Here is a 25,628-nt window from a genome sequence, read left to right on the forward strand (position 1 = left end):
TGACCTCGTTCATTAACTGCGTTCAACCTGCTTTGAAATACTGAACTGCCCGATCAGAATTCTTTTAGCCGCTAGTTTTTAGTCTCCCCTCTCTAATATTATTGTTTTCAAATCCAATTGCGTGTAATCTACGCTGATGAACAGATAACTCATATAATCTATCAAATCTACAATTGTTTTTAATGTCTTGTAAAAAAATCATGCTTATCGTCGAGTCTCCACTATCTATAGTATTATTTTTTATTAATTAATTATATATTATTTCAATAATATTTGCGTTATAATTTTTATTCATTTATGAACCAACACTAACTCATAGTTATTAAAAAAAATTAGTTAATTCTTACTCGGGTTTGAAATACAACTCAAAATCTTTTTTTTTTTCAACTAAAATACTGGTTTTTGAGGCTAGACTTAAAATATAAAAATTAAATTATTATTTGATTAAAACCAAATGTTTCGACATAAAATCGTCTCTGGTATAAATCGGGAAACAGCTTAAACTTTTGCGAGATTGCGGATTGCGAAATTGCGGATGTCCAGACTCTTTAACTAATATTAATTTTTGTTTGCTTATGCAAAAGAAGAAAGATGTCTACTAAAATATATGTCATCGAAAATAATTATACAAACATACACATTTGGTAAACATCTGTTATATATAAGCTTAGATCGAAATGAAAATGAGAGAGTATTGTATATTTCTGCAAATTTTGTATCTAAAACACGGACTTGGTCAAGCAATCATTTTTTTAGACATTGTTTCCTTTTTAAAATCATATTTTCTGAAAAAAAAATAAGAAATAAAAAAATATTTATAATCATTAATATAAATAACTCTATTATTCGTTTATCTATATAGTTTTCTATGGAGTAAAATAGCCGAATGATTAAGTCGCTACGAATTCATGGGCGCCGGTTCGAATCCTGGTCAAGCCAGGCCCTTTGTGAGCCCTATCGGTGCTTGCAGCAATAGGGCATCGTTCATCACAGATGGACAGTCAAATGAATGAGGTTCAGCATAAGGTCCATATGCTGAACCTCATTCAGCCATGTCGATGGACAATGACAGTGTTAAGGATAGCAGCAGATTCACAGTCAAATGAAATAGTGGAATTGCAGAGCATCAATATATTACTGAAGTTTTGTTTTCTGAAATTTTGTTTTGTACTATTTTTAATTTACTATAAATTTAAATAGAAAGAAAATAAGTTGTAAAAAATATTTGTCTCTAATTTGTAGAAAAGTTGAAATTTGAAAATCGTTTTTTTAAAAAGTCGGTGTATGTATAAATTCGTACCGTCTTCAAATTTTTTAGCCAGATCAAATTCCATTTTCATTACATCATTACAATTTAAATTGTATCAAACCCTTCTTTATTACCCATTTTCGTCTTCAAAGGCATTTAAAACATTATCATTAAATTCTGAAATCTTTACCCGAAATAATTCTTAAAATAATTCTTATATAAAAACCGCGTAATATGAAATTAGTTGCATCAATTTTTATTCTGCATTATATGAAAATTAGCATTTGTTTCTGAATAGTTGGAGTAAGTAATATTAGGAACAATAATTTTGGATAATATGTAATTTCTATATTGACAAAAAATTACAAATATGTGTTTTAGTAAATAACAAATTAAAATATTTTCACAATACACAAGTTTATCTTGGGCAAATGCCCGTCAACTGTAAGAACATTTGGAAAAGCCGTATGAAAGCAAATGATTGAATTAATACAAATATACTATTGTTTCATAGGCAATATGTATGTTAAAATTTGAATAATATTGATTTAAAAATTTAAAATAAGGTATATAATATGAAATACCCTTTTGATTTATAAGATTACGAGATTTAGTTGAAATCTCCAATTAATATAAAGATTAAAATTGTCTTCTTTTAAATCCCAAATGAATTCCGTTTTTGGCTGCTAAATTGTACTTTTTCTTGCAGATTTCTACAGGAACTTTTGTTTGTTCCACTATTTCAATATCGAACTTTGATAGTAGATGGAAGAAAACTGTTTTAATTTCCATAAGAGCGAAGCTGGATCCGATGCAGTTTCTTGGACCGTAGCCGAAAGGATTGTAAGTGAAGAGCTTTATGTTGTCTATGTTCTCATCGTTGAATCGCTCCGGGTCGAATTTATCTGGTTCAGGGAAGTATTCGGGATCTCTATGGATGCCTATGATTGGTAGAAGGAGAACATCACCCAAGTCCAGATGAACGGCAGTTTCATTAGGTCTGGTGGGTTGAATAGTGTATGGTTTTACGCAAGATCGGTCCACGGCAACATAGGACGGCCACTTCCTCAAGGTTTCCCAAATAACCATATCCATGTATTTCATCTTGGATAATGATTTGTATATTAATTTACCTCTTGAATTCAGTGACATCTGATCTATTTCATCTTGCAGCCTCTTCTGTACATCCGGATTCATAGCTAATTCGTAACTCATGAAGATCAACGCAGTGGAGACGGTTTCGATGCTGGCGGTGAAGAAGATTAAGGCTTGAGCGGTGATATCGACATCTGAAATCTCCGTCGTTGTTTCCACATCTTTCGTGATATCAGATACTTGAGCCGTAGCAAAGTCGGAGTCATGCTCTTGAGTTTTGAATTTCAGATTCCCTTTGCGCGCCTCTAACAATATATTGATCATATCCGGTCGCTCGATATTTAAGTCTTCACGCATCTTCAAGTTATTGGCGATTACGGCCGAGAAGTCAGCAGCTGATTCTTTTCTAAACATTCTTACATTGAGATACTGGAATTGAATTGTCAATAATTGTTCAAAGAGCAATATCTATTTTACATACTTTGGTGATCGAAGGCATGTAATTGACTAGATACAATTTTATAGATTTCCATAAATCACTGACGTCTGTAATTGCCATACCCACTTTGTACAAATCGATTCCGGTTTCAATTACATCTTTATTCGTGACGCCGAACGCACATGACGCTATTGCTTCATTGGTGTAACGCGTGAAGATGCCCTGCACCTCGCGGACTATCGGACCTTCTTGCGTCTCCTTCGCAATGTAATCCCTTAGCTGTATTGCACAGTTATTTACAAACCAGAACATAGCTCGCATTTTGTCGGAAGAAAATGCATGAACTAAGATTGTTCTCATCTTTATCCATTCATTACCTAAAATTCAAAGTATACATCAATTAATCAGAATGTACACCACGATGATTGGTGTACAAATCGGCAAAAAATAGTTTTCATAAAGTATACCTTTTAACGCAAACAAATTCCTGCTCCATAAGGGATCCAAGCCTTCAGGTAACAGGTGCCTGTGTTCTGAGAAGTGATCAAAATCGTCGATGGTCACCATCCTTATTAACTCCGGATCTCGGATTACCAATATTGGACATCCTACCTGATAATAGCCGGAATATCTGAAAAGTAACATTGGTTAACGACAAACCATATTTATATGAGTTATCACCTTTCTTCAGGAAATTGGTTGTAAAGCCTCTTAATCATATCCAAGTACGATTCCATTCCGAATGATTTACGGAGATTGTCCTCTAAGAAGGGCACAGGCAACGATTGGCGGACATTTTTTCTAATCCAGTAGGAATGGCGTAATATTGCGAAGTAGAATAAATTTACGAGAATTACTAAGAGTACGATAAGTAATTCTTGCAACATGATGATTGCTTTATCTTATTAGTTTAACATTAAAATTTTAGTAAGCAATGTTTCAGTTTTCTATATATTCTACTATATACAGAATAAATCAAAAGCTGAATTCGCTGTGATTTAAAAACTCAAAACGGTCGTGTTATTTTTTCAAACAAAGAAAAAATCGAAACCGAAAAAGATAATTCGAAAAGAAGAAATGAATATAGTAGATATTCGTTAATAATTATGACGGACCTAAATATTCACTTAACTAGATTAGTCCACGAAATATTATCCACATTATAAATATAGATTTTCTGAGAGTTAAAATTTGTAAGATAATATACAGCAAATGAATGTTAATGGGATGGTATATTCCCAAATAAATGCTTGCATTAACTTGATTTGTTGGTTCATACGAACAACAATTTTATTGTCGGAACACTTTTTAATTTTTTCTTATAGATTTTTTTTTAATGGTCATCATTTATAAATTATTTTTTATATTTAATTTGTATTTAATTTATATCATGAGCAATTTGTAACAATTAACGACTCTTAAATACATAATAAAGATGTTTAGAGCAGTTTCTCTATGCAGTCCATATTTGTTTGTAGTTGTACTGCGACCCAATAGCTAAGAGTATTTCAACAGTTACTCAATTTGACAACTGTCATTTCGAGATTCATTAAAAAAAATCTGGTATATACAAATATTTGTTCGTTAGTTTGGAAAGAGAAACATACATAATCATATATTATCGAACTTATGTTATGTTAAAGTGAGTTCTTCAAGTGAAAGTCGACTGAAATTAACTGATTTGAGTACAAATATTGTTTTGTAAACGTGAATACAATTTGTGGAAGTCCTAAAATGAATCAAATAACTTAAACCAGATTATCGTATGAATCTAATGTAAAGGTTTTTTTTTTTAACTATAAAATTAAAACATTTATGGGTTTGCAAATGTAGCTTACAAACTTAACGATCATCAGATTTGACGTTTACCAAAAATATGTCTGAAGAACATTGCTTATGCCTATTGCGCACGAGAGTAGTATTCCAAACAGTTTGGGTTTCGCGTCCAAACAAGATGCAGACGTATTCCGAAGTACCACTGTATTTACATGTTATTTTATACAACATTTGTTTGTTTGTTTCCTATTACATTAGTTATATATTTATTACAAAAATTTCTTAGCCACATTTCATCTAAAATACTATGTACAGTAGTGTTTTCGCATTCAATTAATTAATATTTTGTAGAACCACAGTATTATTAATTATTGATAACTATGTCAATATGTACTATGTATTAATAATTACATTGTTATGGAATTTTCCAAAGGGCGGTGCAAAATCTGCGAAGGACTATAAAATCTTTTTGGTGAAACGATGAGATATCCTTCATGTTTTTATTGGTTGTTGCTACCCATTAATGTCACTTTCCCAAATCCTAGGCCTAGTGTTAGTTCTAGCCCTAGCGAGGCACATATGAGTTCTAGTGTAACTCTTGAGCAGCAATATATGCTGCACAACTCAGTCATCGCAGTCTTAAATAAATATTATTAAATACACTAGGACTCCACATCGACAAAACTACAAATTATTATGTCCTAAGATATTCCATAACGGGACACGACATTTTATTGGTTAAAATTTGTAACTGCCTGGAGCTAAATTAATTATTTATATGTCTTAAGCGTATTTGAATTTCATTCAATACAGTAATATGCGTCTTGACTAATTTCATCTATTAATAATTGACCTTCCAGATGTTACATAAACAAAACACTTATAGATTATTGGTTTGCAAAATATAATGATAAGATTTTTGGTAATATTTGGGATGATAGTTTATAGAATAATATTTTCATATTAATGAAACAAAAAGAATTTGGTTTCGTTATATTTCATCATATGACTCAATAACCTGTTCTCCGATGCTAGTTATAGCGGTTCCCGTCGAAAACCGCAGTACGAGTGCAATCCATGCGACGTGCGCACATCTTCTCGAGGTAGGTCAAATTTAATTGATAAATCCAGTTAACTGTATCATTATATATTTTTCTGCGCTGCATCTGATGATGACTCATGATAAAACGTTTGCTTCATCGCAACAATATTTAACTAAAGCGAAATGATTTAATGCGAATAAAAATCATATGGAATCAGTATGTTTCGAAATGTTTATTATTAGTTACTTTAAGTTGTTTATATTTATCAATATTATTATACATGTTTGTAACGTATACATGTTTTGTAACGTATGCAATAGTGTTCATCAATCATAGTTTATTTTTATAAAACAAATTATACAATAACCAGTACTCTTTTTTTTAGATATGTGTTAAAAACTTATGTAAATAATGATGTTTTTTTGAGATATTCGTTTGCATTTTGTGCGGTAATAAGCATAAAGTACAGTAAATCAATTATTTAAATTTACGTTTTTTATGGCAATATGTTATTTGTCCATAGATCGTAATCACCTTCAACTGTGTATAATGTTTGAATGTAATACGTGTTAAGACTAAGATGCATATTTAATTTATGGTTTCTTTTTTGAACGTTGTATATATTGTACAGCCATACTTCGATTAACGAATAGGATGATGCGATATTACTTCGTTAAGCGAAACTTCCTTTTCATAGGTAAAACATAGTATTATTCAAAGAATGGTAATACGTTTCTTCATAAACAAAATTAATTCACTTACATTCAAAGTGCAATCACATTTTTAAAATATGAGTGCTTTTTATCTTTCATTATCAATTGCCTTTAAGGAGTTAATGTATTTAATAATCGTTTTACACTTTTTCCCAAATCAGGATCATATTCATTAAAAAATAAACATTTTTTCAATGTCATTCAAACATCTTTAATTTCATCTATATTTGTTTTAATATTCTTTGCTAACAATGTTTTTTTTAATTTTCTATTAAAAACCATCATGTTCTGTTTTGTTCCATTATGTACATGGACTTCTCTTCTCATCCTCACTCGTTATGCGGTTAAGCAAGTAATTTTTCTTACAATTAATTTTGCTCGTTAAGAGAAATGTGAGGTGCTTGTTAAGCGAATTTCCACTGTATATCAAGTTGAATTATAAACATTTTGATTAGACTATGATTGAGATTAGCATGACCGATAATGATTTTTTTTTTCTAAGCACGTAATGAAGTTTGAAAGAAATGGCGTAGATAATAAAAGTAAAAAGTGATATAATTATTATCGTTATATACTTTTGATTAATCAATATAAATATAAATTTATGTTCTAATTTTATTATGAATTACTCATTCTTTATGACAATAATAATAATAATACTTTAACTCTAGCAAATAGTTTTATTAGATTATATTTGTTCTAAATTGGCAAATGATACCGATTATCTATTCATCTAATACATAATGATTAACATCTTGAACAGTAAATAATTTTAATTGAAAATTGTACTGGTTGTTTATAAAAGTCCTGTCCGTTTTCTTCAAATTAAAAAAATGCGCGCCAAAAGTAAAAATAATTTGTAAAGATTATACGTAATTGGAAAGTTTTATTTTGCTCTACATGAAATTGTGTTTGCTTTTAGGTTACAACCATTATTTTATTGTACATGCCTTTAAATATAAAAATGGACATGGACAAAAGTGAACACTTTCGACACCTCCTTCTGTTCGCGATATTCGCGTACGGTGAAGATGCTATGAATAAAAGAACATCTCGTCGATGGTTTTAAAATGATTAACTGTCATGTCCCGGGATTAAGAAATCTCGGGACACTGCATTATCTTGTAGTTATGTCGTTGTGGTGTCTTAGGGGGGTTTATGAATATTAAATGCAATATTCTTAATTAGTTTTAATATACACATCAGAGTTTTTATTGAGAAGTCAACTATACAATAGCTGATCTCATGGATTATTAACTAAGAGTTTCATTCTCAAGTTAGTAAATAGGAAGACAGTGCTAAGACAAGCTAAGACAAAATTATATTATACAAAAATGTGTTTATTTCAAAAATGGGCTGTGTGGGAGGTAAGGAAATCAGTTTTGAGTGAAATATACAACCATCTTTATCTAAGTTTTATGATTCTACCCAAATATTTAGAAGCTGAAGAAGGCTGTTATATATATGGTTTAATGTGTTATCGTCCTTCGGAATATTCCACAAGTTATTCTAAATAATCACGAACAAGTATCCCTTAGTATATTTGTTGGATACATGAAATATGCTTTGTAATAATTAATAGGAAAGTGGTGGACCTAAGAAATATACATATTAGTTATACAATAGATGATAATAAATTGGTCGGCCACGACATAACTATCAACTATCAACTATTAATTATTAATTTTATTTTTCGTTGGGAAGAAGTTGTGAATAATAAAGGAGAATATATTAGAGTCACTAATATATTATGTATTTGTTGTAATTTTCTGTTGAAATATGTTATGTTAAGACCCAATACAATCCTAAATTTTAATTGATTTAAACTCGGGAAATCAAAACAGTTAATGCATAATAACATACTGAACTATGCATAATCAATGAATGTTGTAACGATCAGTCGAACATGTATCGAATACCATTCACGTTTTCAGATCATCAAGGTTGAACAAATTAGTTTTATGTTTATTTACATAACAAAATCCACTTATGGTTAGATAATCAACTAAATTGAGCATACATTTCGAATGTAAACATACAGAAACGAAACGCATATTAACTATTAGTTTTTACTTAAAGTTAAAATTGTTAAAGATATACTTTTTTTTAAAATATGTTTTCTTTGATTGAATTTTTTTAATTTAATTAATTTCAGAAATGCTGACACTTTTGTTGATATTGGGATCGGCTGTGATCCTGATCTACTATTTATTAGTTAAGCCTCAACTTTACTGGAAGCACAACCATGTTACGCAAGGACCACCGATTCCCATCGCAGGTGATAACTTAAAGAATGCACTGAGGAAGGAATCGTTTGTGGATATGATCAAAAGGACGTACAATCGCTTTCCGAATGAGAGGTATTTATTAATATTGTCAGGAAGTATTGCATCAACAACATTTTTTTGTAATTAGGTATACAGGTATTTATCAGATGACCACCCCAACACTGGTGCTTCGTGATCCAGATTTGATCAAGCAGATTACAGTCAAAGATTTCGAATATTTTACCGATCATAGATCTCTTGTCTCGGACGAATCCGAGCCATTATGGAACAGAAACCTATTTTCACTTAAAGGTAAATTACATTATAATATTTAAGCTATTTATTCTCTAAAAGGTAAATTGTGCACAATAAATCTTATATTCATTCTTATATATTTTTAGACTAAAAACTGTTGTTTACTGATTTTGTATTAAATTTAACAGTAATTCATAATAGTTTTTGTTTAATTAGGTGAAAAATGGCGTGATATGAGGACAACATTGAGCCCGGCTTTCACTAGCAGCAAAATGCGTGCAATGTTCAATCTGATCGATGATTGCGCTAAGAAGTTCATAGATTTTCATTTGGAAGCTAGCAAAGATGGTGAAATTACAGTGGAAATGAAGGATATCTTTACGCGTTACTCGAACGACGTTATAGCGACGTGCGCCTTTGGAGTAACATGCGATTCGCTGAAGGAGCCGAAGAACGAATTCTACGTGATGGGTAGAGAAGCAACCGACTTCAGCAGCGTCATGAAGAATATTGTTATATTTATGTATATTCTTGTACCAAATATTGCTAAGGTAGATTGAAAATGATACAGAAATTTTATTTATTAAACGAATTGATTTTAGATGCTCAAACTCCCTCTGTTTAATGAAAATGTGTCCAATTTCTTCAAGAATCTCGTAAAGGAAACTATCAAAATGAGAGAAGAAAATGGGATTATTAGACCCGATATGATCAATTTGCTTATGGAAGCGAGGAAGGGCAGGTTGAAGTACGAAGAGGAAGCGAATTACAACGAAACTGGTTTTGCTACTGTAAAAGAATCGCATATTGGAAAGACTCAGGCGACGAAGCATGAGATCACTGATATAGATATAACTGCTCAGGCATTGGTATTTTTCTTCGCCGGCTTCGAATCAGTGTCCATATTAATGTCTTTCATAGCATACGAACTTGCAGTCAATCCTGACATTCAGGCTAAACTTATCACCGAAGTTGATGAGACTTACGCCGAATGCGATGGAAAACTGACATACGAGAAGTTGGCTATAATGAAGTACATGGACATGGTCATCTCTGAAACTCTAAGAAAATGGCCTTCGGCGATTGCAGCTGATCGTGTCTGCGTTAAACCATACACTATACCTGCGGTAAAGGAATCCGAAAAACCAGTACATCTTAAGGTTGGCGACATTTTATGGTTGCCCATCATTGCTCTCCATTACGATTCTGAATATTACCCAAATCCAGATACATTTGATCCGGACAGATTCAGCGAAGAGAACAAGCATAACATCAACTCAAGCACGTATCTACCATTCGGTATTGGTCCAAGGAACTGCATCGGATCGCGCTTCGCCCTCATGGAAACGAAAACTATATTCTTTCACATACTCTCCAAATTTGAGATCACGGTTGTGAAAGAAACTGTGGTTCCTATTCAAATCAACAAGAAACAGTTTAATATTCTTGCGGAGGGCGGGTGGTGGCTTGGTTTAAAGCCTAGGAAATAGGTTTTCTTAAAACAATTATGCGTATGTAATTTAACCGTTCAATGATGCTTATAATTCAATATCTTTAGTACACACTTATCTTTACATTCAATCATCACATTTCAGTCAGAATTGTATGTATTTAATTTTTTTTAAAACTAAAATCAGTTTCAGTAATTATAATTTGGGGCTTTGACATGAAAAGAAGTAAAATATACAATTTGAACGAAATCGACGATTTTGCACAAATAATTTAGAGCAAACTACTCTAAATGCAACATTACTTATTCTACAATTATAAAATAATATTTGAATGGTCGTAAACTTAAATAACTTGTTTAGTTTATTCTAGTTGCTGGGTTTCCATGTTATTAATTTTAAACAATTTATATAACAGATGAAAATGTGTAATGTATTCTGCATATATACTAGGAATTAAATATAGTAACAATCTAAGATAATTATATTTTATAAATCCTAAACCTAACGGTAAATGATGAAACAAACAAAAGGTTTGTTGTTATTTGAATCACCTCAAGGTTAAATGCACGCTCAATGAATTTAAATGGTCGGATGAGCACGAATGGTCGGAGAACCGAAAATGTAAATAGTATAATTGCTATTTATATTTTTGGCTTCCCAAGGTTTTTCAATTAATCTCAATTATGGGTGTGGATGAATTGCGTAAAAATCCGTCTATTTAAATGTACGTACGTACGTTTTTAATGAAGTATGTTTTTAATGTATTTATCTATTATCTAATTATTCAAAAATTAGTCTGTTTTGATTATTCAGATTATTCAGTACTAAATCTAAATAAATTATTAATATCTGTTTGGTAGTTTTTATCATCATTTGGTAATGAGTATTGTTGTTATTGTCGGTTTAAATTGACTTGAATAAGAGTTACCGAATGGCTCTGTGTGTTGGGTTATGTAAGAATGTTATGAATTCGTAACAACGCCCACTACGTATCTAATCCCCACCACATAGGAGTTAAGTTTAGATTAAATGAATAAACAGTGGCACTACCATTTATTTGTATTCCAGTTACGACTCAATAAGCGTGTACGATTTCCTATCAGTTGAAATTTCCTATCATTCGGTGCGCTTCTAACGATGTTTACTCTTCTGCTAATATTTGGATTGGCGGTGATCCTGTTCTACTATGTATTTCTTAAATCCCAACTTTATTGGTCAGACAGGAACGTCACGCAAGGCCCACCGATTCCTATCATCGGAGATAACTTAAAAACTGTAATGAGAAAGGAATCTTTTTTTGAAATGATCAAAAGACTTTACATACGTTTTCCGAATGAAAGGTATTGAACTAAAATTTCTAATTGATTAGAATGAATAGATTAGTCCAATAGGTATACAGGCATCTACCAGATGACTACTCCAACACTGATGCTGCGCGATCCTGATCTCATCAAGCAGATAGCCGTCAAAGATTTTGATTATTTCACGGATCGCAGAAGCTTCGTTCCCGATGATTGCGATCCGTTGTGGAATAAAAATTTATTCGTTCTTAAAGGTATGCAAACATTATTGTTACCTTGATTTGAGTAATAATTGCTATTAGTTTAATATTGATTGAACTTATTACAAGTTTAATATTTGAACAACTAACATATCCAATGTTTGAATGATTAATTCTTGTTGATGGTAGAGTTTCCAAATTTTAACTTCTCAATTTCAATTTTGTAGACTGTTAAGGGCTTTAGCCTCTTTCAGCCTTCTGTGAATAGGGTTTACAAAACAAAAAAAAAACATCAACAATAATAATAAGAAAATAAACAGAGATAGAAGAACACAAATAAATATTAGAAACAGAGTAACAGGACACAAATATATATGCACTACTTAAACAGATCACTTCACTGCTCGAAAAAACGAATAAACGAATGTTTTACATCACTGAGGGGGAGTGTTTTTTAAAGTCTTGGAGAAGTTGTATTAATGTGGGGTCGTTGGAGTTAGCGTAGGACGCCAGCACGGCAGGGGGGTGAGGGATTTTTTCCTTTGGCACTTTGCAGAATGTTGCACCTAAAGGGGGTTTGAAGAGTGAGAGGGTGGGGTGATCTTGAAGGGCTATGCGTGAAGCGAGTCGGCCTTGGAGTTTTCTTATGTGTTCGAGGATGTTTGGGAAGGTGACCAGGTTATAGAGGGTGGAAGAGGGGTGTCGGTAGTGAAGATTTTAACTTCTCTAAAAATAGCAATATCTAAAAAAATTATACAAAGATTATAGTAGTATATACTAGCGATTCTAAACATTTTCCTAAAATATATAAAATAAACATTTGTTTAAAATAACAAGAGAAATAATTAATAAAAATTTCCATACATATTTTTGTTTTACAGGTGAAAAATGGCGTGATATGAGGGCAACATTGAGTCCGGCTTTTACGAGCAGCAAAATGCGCGCAATGTTCACCCTGATCAACGATTGCTCCAAGAAGTTCGTAGATTTTCACTTGGAAGCAAGTAAAGATGGTGAAATTACGGTGGAGATGAAGGATATCTTCACGCGTTACTCGAACGACGTTATAGCCACGTGCGCGTTTGGAGTAACTTGCGACTCGCTGAAGGAACCGAAAAACGAATTCTACGAGATGGGCAGAGAAGCATCTGACTTCACCAGTTTTATTAAAAATCTAAAATTTTTCCTATACATTTTAATGCCGAAAATATCCAAGGTATTAACAAAATAGAAACTGTAACGCATATGTTAATCGAATTGCTTTCAGGTTATTAATATCACTTTGTTCAACGAAAAAGTTAGCAATTTCTTCAAGAATCTCGTAAAAGAAACTATAAAGTTGAGAGAAGAAAATGGGATCGTAAGGCCGGATATGCTGAATTTGATGATGGAGGCGAGGAAGGGTAGATTGAAGCACGAGGAAGCGAATTTTAATGACACCGGTTTCGCTACTGTCGAAGAATCGCATATTGGAAAGATGCAAATGAAGAAGCATGAGATCACCGATATAGATATTACAGCTCAGGCGTTGATTTTCTTCTTCGCCGGTTTTGATACATCATCAACATTGATGAGTTTCATGGCCTACGAACTAGCAGTCAATCCTGACATTCAGGCTAAACTTATAGCCGAAGTTGATGATACTTATGAAGAATGCGATGGAAAATTGAACTATGAGAAGTTGGCTACTATGAAGTATATGGACTTGGTAATCTCAGAAACTCTAAGGAAGTGGCCTTCGGTGATTGCCGCTGAACGTGTTTGCGTTAAACCATACACAATACCTGCTGCTAAAGAATCCGAAAGACCGGTGAATCTTGTGGTCGGCGATGCTGTATGGTTTCCCATCGTTGGTATCCATTATGATCCTGAATATTTCTCAAATCCAGACACATTTGATCCAGACAGATATAGTGAAGAAAACAAGCACAACATCAATTCAAGCACATATTTTCCGTTTGGGATTGGTCCGAGGAACTGCATCGGTTCTCGCTTCGCCCTCATGGAAACCAAAACTGTTTTCTTCCAGATTCTCTCCAAATTCGAAATCACGGTTACATCAAAGACAGTTATTCCTGTTCGAATGAGTAAGACACAGTTCAACCTTACTTCAGAAGATGGCTATTGGCTCGGTCTAAAACCTAGACAATACGATGCATAATTTGAGTTTTTTAGATGAATATTAATTTATGCATTTGCTTACATTTAATAGTGCTTCACTACTATTGAATATATTATAATAATTTAAATTAAAATTACAATTAACTTATACACTCAAATTAACTAATATAATTTTAATGAGCTTTAAAGTAATATTTAAGATTAACGTATGAATTTTATTGAACTACTAAATTATTTTTTATTTCCTATATAATATCTCCAACTTTCTAGTAAATTTAAGAATTAATTATGTAAATTCTGCATCTACCTCCCAATTAACAGTCTTTTATTAAAGTATTAAACTTTGTCCTGTATCCTCGTAAATAAACATTGATCTGTTTCGGTTGGTGATAATCATTCATTTTATTTTTATTCGTTAAATTGCGCATTTTACATTATTGTAACCTGATACAAAAATAATAACAACATTCGCTAATCTACTTGTATTTTTAATAATCACACCTAAATATAATTTAATGTTAACTAATAACATTTCATCCAGATAAATTAAAGAATTATTATTGGTAAATGTTCATATGGACTCGAGAAAAATGCAATTTACGTTTTACAATTTTCAAGGTTTACTCAATTAGTCTCAATTACATATTTGAATCTGTACAAACACATTTATTGCTGTGAATCATTAAAACAGAAACGTAGATAATAAATGATAACAAATTGTTTTTTTATAAAAAAATAACTTACACCAATTCTCTTCAACCATTATTGAATCTAAATTGAATGCATTAATATTAAACAATGTTTATTTCCGTTGATCATTTACATGAGGATTTAAAAATAATTGAACGCATATTGGAGATACGTCATTCAGGCTGCCGGAGGGACTGCAAATGTAACGTTAAGAGTGGAGGTAATTGCCTGAGGCAATTGGAAACAGGAAGAAAGTTGCAATGTTGTGAAATAATTATCAACGCGCATCTTTTATCCCTCCTACAGATGTCCCCTTTAAAACAAATGAAAAGCAACTCGGACTGCGAACTTATTAGTATTGCAGCTGAACTCGCAAAGACAAGTACCATTCTTAATTGAATACTTAACGTTCGATGTTTACTCTTTTACTGATATTGGGATCATCGGTGATCTTGATTTACTATTTCTTAATTAAACCTCAACTTTATTGGAAGGAGAGAAATGTCACGCAAGGACCGCCGGTTCCCATCATCGGAGACAACAAGAGGACAATTCTGAGACAGGAATCATTCTTGGAAATGGTCAAGAGGACTTATATGCGTTTCCCAAATGAGAGGTGAGAGGTATTTAATTGGAAATTTTTGTTATTTTTTTATGACCATTGGTTATGCTGATATGTCCAATAGATACACTGGCATCTATCAGATGACCGTTCCTACACTGATACTGCGTGATCCTGACCTCATCAAGCAGATTACCGTCAAAGATTTCGAGTATTTCACTGATCACAGGAGCTTTGTCCCTGATAATTCCGATCCTCTATGGAATAAAAACTTATTCGCTCTCAAAGGTATGCAAAATTATGTATTTATTCTAATAAGAAATAAATTATAAAGTAATTTGCAAATTGAATAATTTTAATTTTCAAGGCTGTCTTATAACAATAGTTAATAACATTTTTAAATATTTGCTTATAAACCATTTTTTCCAAATATTTGTATATATTTAGAATAATAAAACTAATATTATTTAAATTAGATTATTTAAATGACTGTAACTATGTGTTATATATAAATAAGGATAAGATAAATTGAGAGACATTAAGTTTAATTAATAAACTTATAAGTTATTTGATCAGTTAAATATTATATTTAGAATTGCTGTACATTATGTTGTGAAGATTTAGTTGTGATTTTGGTTGTATACATTTAAAATGTAAGTTAATATGTTTCTTATGCAGGTGAAAAATGGCGTGACATGAGGGCAACATTAAGTCCAGCTTTCACGAGCAGTAAAATGCGCGCAATGTTCACCCTGATCAACGATTGCGCTAAAAAGTTCATAGATTTCCATTTGGAAGCAAGCAAAGATGGTGAAATTACGGTAGAAATGAAGGATATCTTCACGCGTTACGCGAATGACGTTATAGCTACGTGCGCTTTTGGAGTAACATGCGATTCGCTTAAAGAGCCAAAGAACGAATTCTACGTTATGGGTAGACAGGCGTCCGACTTCAGCAGCATAATTAAGAATTTAAAAATATTCTTTTTCATATTACTACCAAAAATTGCCAAGGTATATTGAAAAATTAATTACAATGAAGTTGTTATTCAAACTGATTTCAGGTGCTCAAAATTGCTTTCTTCAATGAACATGTCAGTAAGTTCTTCAAGAATCTCGTGAAGGAAACTATAAAGATGAGAGAAGATAATGGGATTGTAAGACCGGATATGATCAATTTGCTGATGGAGGCCAGGAAAGGCAGGTTGAAGTACGATGAAGAAACAAATGTCAATGATAGCGGTTTTGCTACTGTCGAAGAATCGCATATTGGAAAGACACAAGTGTTGAAGCAGGAGATTACCGATACCGATATTACAGCTCAGGCGTTGATTTTCTTCTTCGCCGGATTTGAATCTGTATCCACTTTGATGTGTTTCATGGCTTACGAACTTGCAGTCAGTCCTGACATCCAGTCAAAACTTATGAGCGAAGTTGATGAGATGTACGCTGAATGCAACGGAAAATTAACCTACGACAAGTTGGCTACTATGAAGTACATGGACATGGTCATTTCTGAGACCCTGAGGAAATGGCCTTCGGCAATAGCAGTTGATCGTGTTTGCGTTAAACCATATACAATACCTGCAGTTAATGAATCCGAAAGTCCGGTGCATATTAAGATTGGCGATGTTTTATGGTTGCCTATCATTGGTATGCATTATGATCCTGAGCTTTATCCGAACCCAGACACATTCGATCCAGACCGATTTAGTGAAGAAAATAAGCATAACATCAAATCAAGCACGTATTTACCGTTCGGGATTGGTCCAAGGAACTGCATCGGTTCACGCTTCGCCCTTATGGAAACAAAAACCGTATTCTTTCATATCCTATCAAAATTCGAGATCACCGTTACATCAAAGACGGTTGTTCCTATTCAGATAAGCAAGAAACAGTTCAATATTACCGCGGAGGGGGGTTACTGGTTGGGATTAAAACCGAGACAATAGTTATTTTACGAAACTTTTTTTAAAATTAATTAACCTTATCAAATGTCATGTATAATGTACCATATATTAGAAAGCAAGAAGATATATATACAATTAATATTTTATGTTAATATTAATAGCTTGCAGTATGCATTTAATACTGCATGTGTCTCCTGCTCGTCGCCTCGTACACATATCATATACTAATTCAAGGCACTTTAATGAATCAGTAACAGGCAGCTCCATAGAGAAGAAAACCATCACCGAAATCATCACTATAGCAGTGGTCCAACCATTTTCCTGTGTGGAGCAACACACGATAACGATCATATTGCTGTGATGGAGTTATCCATTGATATTGGTGTATGGACTTCAGTTTGTAGATAATTTTTGTTGATGCTGTTGACCAGTAGCCAAAGATGATACCAAATACCTTGTTAGATGGTATGTTACAAGGTTGTTGTGGAAGGTGGTGAAGGAAGTTACACATGGGAATGCATAATTGTTTATAGCATTTAAGTTAAGTTATTATATATTACAAACAAATGAACAAGTTTTAAATTATAATAAATTTGTAGTAAATTATATAATTTATTATGTATTTTCTCTTACAATTACCAAGTCGTTTTTTTTTGTCATACAAGTAACAATGATTCGTTTTGCTTGGTCATGTTCAATTCAGTATATTGTTATGAACGCATAAAGGCCCATTTTACATTTTAACATGAACAATAACAACATTCATTAAACATTCGCAGATGATGGTCGTCAAAATAAAAGAGAACGATGAACGCGTGAAAAAAACTATTTATTTTTTTAAATTTTCAAGGTTTACTCAATTAATTTCAATTACATCTATGAATCTGTACAAACAATTTATCGCTGTGAAAAACTATAACAAGCGTATAATTAATAATAATATTTTTTAATTATAAAAACTGACTTGTTTCAAGTTGACAAGTCAAGTTGTTATTTATAATTAATTATTATTATTTGTTTTACTTGTTTATTTTCATTAGCACATGTTTATTAGGATTGTTGTCATTGCCGTTTAAAATCAAATTAACGTATATTGCAGTTACTGGGTAATTGCAGGAGACAATTGGGATCAGGAAGAAAGTTGATGCTCGAAATGTTATAAAATAAATAACAACACGCATATCTGATCCCTACTCCTTTAAAACAAACGAAGGCCAACTCGGATTGCGAACTTACTGCAACTGAGATCGCAGAGACATGTTGAATTGTGAATTTGTTATATAAATATTTAACGTTCGGTGTATTTCCATGATGATCACTTTATTTCTGATATTGGGATCGTCGGTGATTCTGATTTACTATTTCTTCATTAAACCTCAACTTTATTGGAAGGATAGAAATGTCACGCAAGGATCACCGGTTCCCATCTTCGGAGATAATTCGAGGACTCTTTTGAGAAAGGAATCCTTCTTGGACATGGTCAAGAGGACTTACATGCGTTTCCCAAATGAGAGGTATTTAATTGGAATTTCCAGTTATTATTCTATTAACATCGTTATGTTTTTATCTGTCCAAAAGATATACAGGAATGTATCAGATGACGCGTCCGACACTGATACTGCGTGATCCTGACCTCATCAAGCAGATCACTGTCAAAGATTTCGAGTATTTCACGGATCACAGGAGCTTTATTCCCGATAAATCCGATCCTTTGTGGAATAAAAACTTATTCGCTCTCAAAGGTATGCAATATTATTTACATTTATTTTAATAAGATAGAAATATAATATTAGTTAATTTACAACTTTAAATATTTATCGAATGTTATATAAACATTCAGAATGTTTATTATTATATATTGTTTATAATTTATACATAATATTTTTATTTTTTTTTAGTTTAAAACAGTAAATAATATATTTTTGAACTTTGTTATTTATTAATAAAACAGTTGCACTATGGATAGTACTTGACCTTTAAAAACAAATACTATTATTAATTATTTTGACAGTAATAGTGAAATTATTCTAAACAAACAGTTAAATAATCTTTTAACACTAAAGGAAAGTTATATTTTTTTTAATTAATTTTGGATTGACATGTGTATTTGCTAAAATAAACTTAGACTTATGGAAACTATTTTGATTTGTAAAGATATCAAAACATAAAAAGTCTAATAATGTTTTCTCGCACCTGAATACTTTCCGTAGCCCCTGATTTAGAATCGCTGTTTTAGCATATCTTATCCGATTTGTTATTTCCAAAAACTGCTTTACTAGGATTGAAACTTATTTTTATTTCATTCGAAACTGACCGATTAGCAGTAGTTTGAATGCGTTTTTCTTCTACATCGCCCAAACCTGAATAAAAGTTTTCTTTTTCTACATTTATTAAAAATAAATTCTTCTGTAATATCTGTATATGAATAATACTTGGTTGTTTAAAAAAATCTGTCTCATAAAGTACTTGTTCAACTTATTAGTAAAGTGTTCCTATTGTTATTTATTTTTCTAATAACTTCATTTTTACTGTCTTGACATATTTGGATTTTTATCTTCAAAAAAACTTCAAATACTAAAGAAACACTTCAGAATTTGTATTATATAGTGCTTTCACTTGGAGTTACTTGTATAAGCATGTACTGTATTACCTAACTAAATGTTCTAAAAACAGTATAAACATCTTTAAACTTTTGTTTGTTTTATTCTAATAAGTAAGCGATTTTTTTTAATTTTTCAAGCTTTTTCCATGAAGGTGATTAAAAATAAAACTTAAACATAATATGATTATTAACACTTAAATGCACTAAGTTTAAAATTTAATACCAGACTTAAACCGAATTGTACACTTGCATTTGGTTAGTTTTTAATATTTGGCTGTATGTATGTTACAATTACATGAACAAAAGTTATATATAGTTTTATAATATGTTTAGCATCAAATTATTTGATTTTGTTGGAGTAAAATTTTGTATTTATTCCTACATGTATAAAAATTATTATCTTTTAAATAAAGTTCTAGTTTATAATATTGAAAAAATGTGAGTCACGTATAATATATTATTATGATGATTTAAATTTCACATTTTTTTATTTTGTATTTTAGGTGAAATATGGCGTGATATGAGGGCAACGCTGAGTCCGGCTTTCACAAGCAGTAAAATGCGAGCAATGTTCAACCTGATCAACGATTGCGCCAAAAAGTTCGTAAATTTCCACTTGGAAGCAAGCAATAACGGTGAAATTACGATGGAGATGAAGGATATCTTCACGCGTTACTCAAACGACGTTATAGCAACGTGTGCCTTTGGAGTAACATGCGATTCGCTGAAGGAGCCGAAGAACGAATTCTACGTTATGGCTAGAGAGGCGTCCGACTTCACGACTTTAATTAAGAGTCTAAAAGTCCTACTGTTCATACTACTACCAAAAATCGCCAAGGTATAAAGAGATCTTAATTGTAATGCAGGTATTATTCAAACTAATTTCAGGTTCTCAATATCGCTTTGTTCAAAGAACATGTTAATAGGTTCTTCAAAAATCTTGTGAAGGAAACTATCAAGATGAGAGAAGATAATGGGATTATAAGACCGGATATGATCAATTTGATGATGGAGGCGAGGAAAGGCAGATTGAAGCATGAGGAGGAAACGAATTTTAATGAAACCGGTTTTGCTACTGTTGAAGAATCAGATATTGGAAAGATGAAAGTAAAAAAGCATGAAATCACCGATGACGATATTACAGCTCAAGCGTTGATTTTTTTCTTCGCCGGATTCGAAACTGTATCTACTTTGATGTGTTTCATGGCATACGAACTTGCAGTCAACCCTGACATCCAATCAAAACTTATGAAAGAAGTTGATGAGACCTACGCCGAATGCGATGGAAAATTGACATACGAGAAGTTGTCTACTATGAAGTACATGGACATGGTAATTTCTGAAACGTTAAGGAAGTGGCCTTCTGCCATTGCAACTGATCGTGTATGTGTTAAACCATACACAATACCTGCAGTTAAAGAATCTGAAAGCCCTTTGCATATTAAGGTTGACGACGTTCTGTGGGTGCCCATCGTTGGTATCCATTATGACCCTAAATATTACCCGAACCCAGACATATTTGATCCAGAACGGTTTAGTGAGGAGAATAAACACAACATCAATTCAAATACGTATTTACCGTTCGGGATTGGTCCAAGGAACTGCATCGGTTCACGCTTCGCCCTAATGGAAACCAAAACCGTATTCTTTCATATCCTTTCCAAATTTGAGATCACCGTTACATCAAAGACTGTAATTCCTGTACGGATCAGTAAGAAACAATTTAATCTTACCTCGGATGGAGGTTACTGGCTGGGACTAAAACCAAGAAAATAGTTATTTTACAAATTGAAATTTTGTTAACCGTGTCAACAAATATCACATAATGTATAAAATTGTATACATAGGATTTTATGTTAATAGTGATAGCTTTAAATACATATTACTTCTATTCAAATAACTAATTGGATTAAAAAACGTTGTTGGTATAGCATGTTCACTAACAATATAAAAGTATAATTAAAAGAAAGTAAACACTGCGTACAAGTAGTTTGTAAGATAGATTCCACTATGTAAACTATTTGTATTTTTGCAAGTACATCCCGGACTAATTGAAGAACTAATTGCATAAAGTGTAAACAAACGATTTATGTAAACTAAAATAAATTTGTTCAAACCAGACTATAGTGAATACACACTGATCGAAATCTGACTATGCGAGGTTAAGTAATGACTACATTATTGACCACTACATCTACTACTTATATATTTTTTCTTCTAGTGGATCACATGGAGTAGATTCCGTCCTTTTCGTTTGGTCATAATCAATGTATTATATTTGTAATCGTTAAATTACGTATTTTACATTATTGCATCATGAAACAAAAACAGTAACTAAATATATTTTTAAAGCAAACGAAGATCAAGTGAACTTGAGTTTAGGTTAATTATTAATAAAATACATTCATGAAAATTAAAGAACCATTAACGGTCAATGGTATTTTTAATGATCGGATGAACGCAAGAAAATTACTATTTACGTTTCTGAATTTTCAAGGTTTACCAAATCATTATCAATTACATGTGTTGAATTTGTACAAACATAGTTATCGCTGTGAGTCAATAACAAAAAAGCGTAGATAATAAATGATAATATTTGATTATTATAAAAATATGACTTGTATCTACTTTGTTTCATGTTTTTGTTGTCAACCAATATTAAATATAAATAAGTGTATCAATAATCAATGTTTATTTTCTTTCATTTGCGTGACATTTGTTTTTATTGCCGTTTAAAAACAAATGAACGCATATTGGAGTTACGTCATTCTGGTTGCTGGACTGCATATATCAATGCTGATGCTAACAGCGGCATGTAATGTAATGCTCACTTGAATCCCAATTTAAACAATTAATAAAAACATTGAAAAGAAAGACAGCAAATGTAATGTTAAGTGGAAGTAATTGCAAGAGACAATTGAATACAGAAACAAAGTTGATGCTCGTGATATTCTGAAATAAGTATCAATACGCATATCTGATCCCTCCTACCTAGATTTCGTTTAAAACAAAACACGGCAATTAGAATTGAAAACTTATTAGTGTTGCAGCTGAGATCACAAAGAGACTTAACGCTGTATTTCCTCCGATGATTACTCTTTTCCTGATATTGGGATCATCGGTAATCTTGATTTACTATTTCTTTATAAAACCTCAACTCTATTGGAAGGAGAGGAATGTCACGCAAGGGCCGCCGTTTCCTATTTTCGGAGATAATTCGAAGACTCTTTTTAGAAGGGAAACCTTCATGGACATGATCAAAAGAGCTTACATGCGTTTCCCAAATGAGAGGTATTTAATTGAAATTATTGTTCTATTAACTCCGTTACATATTTTTCTGTCCAATAGATACACAGGAATGTACCAGATGACAGTTCCAACACTGATAGTGCGAGATCCTGACCTCATCAAGCAGATCACCGTCAAAGATTTCGACTATTTCATGGATCACAGTAGCTTTGTTCCCGAGAAATCCGATCCTTTGTGGAATAAAAACTTATTCGCTCTCAAAGGTATGCAAAATTTATTTACATTTATTTACAATTTAAAATTTGATGTTGTTTAACATCCGTTGAACAAACTGATTCAGTTTATTAGATATTTCTATTTGTTCCTAGAAGACTAAAAGTGTGGTATTACAATTTGTTACTTGCTTGTTTTTGTTTTTATTAATAAAAATGAAGTTATTAATACTGCAAAAAAAATGCGAGTCACGTATAATTTGCATAAATATTAATGAGATAAAATTCATCATCTCAACTTCTTAAGTAAACAATATTAATATAACATGAAAGACTGAATTAATTCTTCAATTATTTATGGAATGAAGATTTTAAATTAAAAAATTATATGAATTAAGTACACCTCGATTAACGAGTTTAATCCGTTGCAAAATTTCCGGAATTCTTTTCTCATCATCACTCGCTTGTTAAGCGAGTCATTTTTCTTAAAATTCATTTTGCTCGTTAAGCGAAATGCTCGTTATGCCAGGTACTTGTTAATCGAGGTTTATATATAAGTTAATACAATGTGATTTATTATTTAAAACAAATATTTGTTCTCTAGATTTCTCAATATTGAGTTATACAATAAATTTCTAAAATGCACATTATTGTTGATTTATTTTGGTGATTGATTTAAGAGCAGATCATTCAGTAATTTCTAGACTATTTCTTGGTCTAACTAAGCAGAATGGTTTGACTAGAATGATGTGTAAAGAGATTTACAAGTGTTTTCAATTTAATAATCTTATTTTTAAATATATAAGCTTCTAAGAGAATGGGTTTGATTATTTTTTAGTTAGTTATTTTCAGTTGTATATTTTTGAAATATAATTGTTTGGTTTTGTAGGTGAAATATGGCGTGATATGAGGGCAACACTCAGTCCGGCTTTCACGAGCAGCAAAATGCGCGCAATGTTCACTCTGATCAAAGATTGCGCCAATAACTTCGTAGATTTCCACTTGGAAGCAAGCAAAAATGGTGAAGTTACGGTGGAGATGAAGGATATCTTCACGCGTTACTCGAATGACGTTATAGCTACGTGCGCTTTTGGAGTAACATGCGATTCGTTGAAAGAGCCGATGAACGAATTCTACTTGATGGGTAGAGAAGCAACCGACTTCAGCAGCTTAACTATGAATTTAAAGTTATTCTTATTCATACTGTTACCAAAAATTGCTAAGGTATAATGAAAACCTAATTTCAATAAACATGTTAATCAAAATGATTTCAGTTGCTCAATGTAGCTTTGTTCAACGAACATGTCAGTAGGTTCTTTAAGAATCTTGTGAAGAAAACTATCAAGGTGAGAGAAAAAAATGGGATTATAAGACCTGACATGATCAATTTGCTTATGGAGGCGAGGAAAGGCAGATTGAAGTACGAAGAGGAAACGAATTTCAAAGATATTGGTTTTGCTACTGTCGAAGAATCAGATATTGGAAAGATGAAAGTGAAAAAGCAGGAGATTACCGATATCGATATTACAGCTCAGGCCTTGATTTTCTTCTTCGCCGGTTTCGAAACTGTATCCACTTTGATGTGTTTCATGGCATACGAACTTGCAGTTAATCCTGACATTCAAACAAAACTTATAAACGAGATTGATGAAACAAATGCAGAATGCGACGGAAAATTGACCTACGAGCAGTTGTCTACTATGAAGTACATGGATATGGTAATTTCTGAAACGTTGAGAAAGTGGCCTTCGCCCATTGCAATTGAACGTGTTTGTGTTAAACCATACACAATATCTGCAGTTAAAGAATCTGAAAGCCCTGTTCATATTAAGATGGGTGATGTTCTGTGGGTGCCCACCGTTGGTATCCATTATGACCCTAAATATTACCCGAACCCAGACAAATTCGACCCTGAACGATTCAGTGAAGAGAATAAACACAACATCAATTCAAGCACATATTTACCGTTTGGGATTGGTCCAAGGAACTGCATCGGTTCTCGCTTCGCCCTTATGGAAACCAAAACCGTATTCTTTCATATCCTATCAAAATTCGAGATCACCGTTACATCAAAGACTGTAATCCCTGTAAGGATCAGTAAGAAACAATTCAATTTAACCTCGGATGGAGGCTACTGGTTAGGACTAAAACCAAGACAATAGTTATTTTACAAAACTTTCAGCAAGTTTCAGTGCGTTTGTCTTCTATATGAGGAGAAACTTGGTCTCCGAATTCAATAAAATATTTTTTTGATACATTTATTCAAAATGATTTTTTCTTTATTATTCCAGTATAGGGACTCGTATATGTGTCATTACATTATGAACACTTTTTGTTTTTCCAGTAGATAAAATAAGATATGTTTTAAAAAACATTGCTTTGTATATGTACATTGGGTAGCCTAGCTTACATAAATAGCAACAATAAGAAAAATATTGCTAATATATCAAATATACTTAAATACATTTTTTGTTTACTTACTTAATTACAATTT

General features: G+C 32.1%; 6 protein-coding genes across 6 annotated transcripts; 5 read left to right on the plus strand and 1 right to left on the minus strand.

The window, feature by feature from the left end:
• Nucleotides 1-1,574: 1,574 nt before the first annotated feature.
• On the minus strand, nt 1,575-3,695 carry LOC108557953 (cytochrome P450 9e2-like). The gene is made up of 4 exons (XM_017914707.1): nt 3,465-3,695; nt 3,251-3,414; nt 2,826-3,160; nt 1,575-2,773 (listed from the first exon to the last, which is right to left on the minus strand). The coding sequence occupies exons 1-4, from the start codon at nt 3,668-3,670 to the stop codon at nt 1,889-1,891; spliced, it is 1,590 nt and encodes a 529-aa protein (XP_017770196.1). The 5' UTR covers nt 3,671-3,695; the 3' UTR covers nt 1,575-1,888.
• A 1,894-nt stretch (nt 3,696-5,589) lies between these two features.
• On the plus strand, nt 5,590-10,512 carry LOC108557927 (cytochrome P450 9e2-like). Its single transcript, XM_017914673.1, has 5 exons — nt 5,590-5,662; nt 8,471-8,675; nt 8,731-8,894; nt 9,054-9,388; nt 9,440-10,512. Exons 2-5 carry the CDS (start codon nt 8,473-8,475, stop codon nt 10,325-10,327), a joined length of 1,590 nt encoding a protein of 529 aa, XP_017770162.1. The 5' UTR covers nt 5,590-5,662; nt 8,471-8,472; the 3' UTR covers nt 10,328-10,512.
• Nucleotides 10,513-11,225: 713 nt separating this feature from the next.
• LOC108557918 (cytochrome P450 9e2-like) lies at nt 11,226-14,007 on the plus strand. Its single transcript, XM_017914645.1, has 4 exons — nt 11,226-11,628; nt 11,680-11,843; nt 12,671-13,005; nt 13,057-14,007. Exons 1-4 carry the CDS (start codon nt 11,426-11,428, stop codon nt 13,948-13,950), a joined length of 1,596 nt encoding a protein of 531 aa, XP_017770134.1. The 5' UTR covers nt 11,226-11,425; the 3' UTR covers nt 13,951-14,007.
• An 894-nt stretch (nt 14,008-14,901) lies between these two features.
• Nucleotides 14,902-17,116, plus strand: LOC108557943 (cytochrome P450 9e2-like). Its single transcript, XM_017914695.1, has 4 exons — nt 14,902-15,216; nt 15,287-15,450; nt 15,841-16,175; nt 16,226-17,116. The coding sequence occupies exons 1-4, from the start codon at nt 15,014-15,016 to the stop codon at nt 17,111-17,113; spliced, it is 1,590 nt and encodes a 529-aa protein (XP_017770184.1). The 5' UTR covers nt 14,902-15,013; the 3' UTR covers nt 17,114-17,116.
• Nucleotides 17,117-18,180: 1,064 nt separating this feature from the next.
• On the plus strand, nt 18,181-22,005 carry LOC108557923 (cytochrome P450 9e2-like). Its single transcript, XM_017914659.1, has 4 exons — nt 18,181-18,585; nt 18,650-18,813; nt 20,177-20,511; nt 20,562-22,005. The coding sequence occupies exons 1-4, from the start codon at nt 18,380-18,382 to the stop codon at nt 21,447-21,449; spliced, it is 1,593 nt and encodes a 530-aa protein (XP_017770148.1). The 5' UTR covers nt 18,181-18,379; the 3' UTR covers nt 21,450-22,005.
• Nucleotides 22,006-22,481: 476 nt separating this feature from the next.
• Nucleotides 22,482-25,393, plus strand: LOC108557937 (cytochrome P450 9e2-like). Its single transcript, XM_017914683.1, has 4 exons — nt 22,482-22,964; nt 23,022-23,185; nt 24,024-24,358; nt 24,409-25,393. The coding sequence occupies exons 1-4, from the start codon at nt 22,762-22,764 to the stop codon at nt 25,294-25,296; spliced, it is 1,590 nt and encodes a 529-aa protein (XP_017770172.1). The 5' UTR covers nt 22,482-22,761; the 3' UTR covers nt 25,297-25,393.
• Nucleotides 25,394-25,628: the final 235 nt, after the last annotated feature.

This window comes from Nicrophorus vespilloides, unplaced genomic scaffold (genome assembly GCF_001412225.1).
Source record: "Nicrophorus vespilloides isolate i.1.1-1 unplaced genomic scaffold, Nicve_v1.0, whole genome shotgun sequence".
Classification (NCBI taxonomy): Eukaryota; Metazoa; Arthropoda; class Insecta; order Coleoptera; family Silphidae; genus Nicrophorus; species Nicrophorus vespilloides.

Excerpts from the sequence above, each read along its gene's own strand:
- LOC108557953 (XM_017914707.1), bottom strand. The coding sequence starts at position 3,670 with ATGTTGCAAGAATTACTTATCGTACTCTTAGTAATTCTCGTAAATTTA. Across the intron at positions 3,415-3,464 it reads AACCAATTTCCTGAAGAAAG|ATATTCCGGCTATTATCAGG; the intron begins GTGATAACTCAT and ends GTTACTTTTCAG. Across the intron at positions 3,161-3,250 it reads GAATTTGTTTGCGTTAAAAG|GTAATGAATGGATAAAGATG; the intron begins GTATACTTTATG and ends TTTGAATTTTAG.
- LOC108557927 (XM_017914673.1), top strand. The coding sequence starts at position 8,473 with ATGCTGACACTTTTGTTGATATTGGGATCGGCTGTGATCCTGATCTAC. Across the intron at positions 8,676-8,730 it reads AATCGCTTTCCGAATGAGAG|GTATACAGGTATTTATCAGA; the intron begins GTATTTATTAAT and ends TTTTGTAATTAG. Across the intron at positions 9,389-9,439 it reads TTGTACCAAATATTGCTAAG|ATGCTCAAACTCCCTCTGTT; the intron begins GTAGATTGAAAA and ends AATTGATTTTAG.
- LOC108557918 (XM_017914645.1), top strand. The coding sequence starts at position 11,426 with ATGTTTACTCTTCTGCTAATATTTGGATTGGCGGTGATCCTGTTCTAC. Across the intron at positions 11,629-11,679 it reads ATACGTTTTCCGAATGAAAG|GTATACAGGCATCTACCAGA; the intron begins GTATTGAACTAA and ends TTAGTCCAATAG. Across the intron at positions 11,844-12,670 it reads AAATTTATTCGTTCTTAAAG|GTGAAAAATGGCGTGATATG; the intron begins GTATGCAAACAT and ends TTTGTTTTACAG.
- LOC108557943 (XM_017914695.1), top strand. The coding sequence starts at position 15,014 with ATGTTTACTCTTTTACTGATATTGGGATCATCGGTGATCTTGATTTAC. Across the intron at positions 15,451-15,840 it reads AAACTTATTCGCTCTCAAAG|GTGAAAAATGGCGTGACATG; the intron begins GTATGCAAAATT and ends TTTCTTATGCAG. Across the intron at positions 16,176-16,225 it reads TACTACCAAAAATTGCCAAG|GTGCTCAAAATTGCTTTCTT; the intron begins GTATATTGAAAA and ends AACTGATTTCAG.
- LOC108557923 (XM_017914659.1), top strand. The coding sequence starts at position 18,380 with ATGATGATCACTTTATTTCTGATATTGGGATCGTCGGTGATTCTGATT. Across the intron at positions 18,814-20,176 it reads AAACTTATTCGCTCTCAAAG|GTGAAATATGGCGTGATATG; the intron begins GTATGCAATATT and ends TTTGTATTTTAG. Across the intron at positions 20,512-20,561 it reads TACTACCAAAAATCGCCAAG|GTTCTCAATATCGCTTTGTT; the intron begins GTATAAAGAGAT and ends AACTAATTTCAG.
- LOC108557937 (XM_017914683.1), top strand. The coding sequence starts at position 22,762 with ATGATTACTCTTTTCCTGATATTGGGATCATCGGTAATCTTGATTTAC. Across the intron at positions 22,965-23,021 it reads ATGCGTTTCCCAAATGAGAG|ATACACAGGAATGTACCAGA; the intron begins GTATTTAATTGA and ends TCTGTCCAATAG. Across the intron at positions 24,359-24,408 it reads TGTTACCAAAAATTGCTAAG|TTGCTCAATGTAGCTTTGTT; the intron begins GTATAATGAAAA and ends AAATGATTTCAG.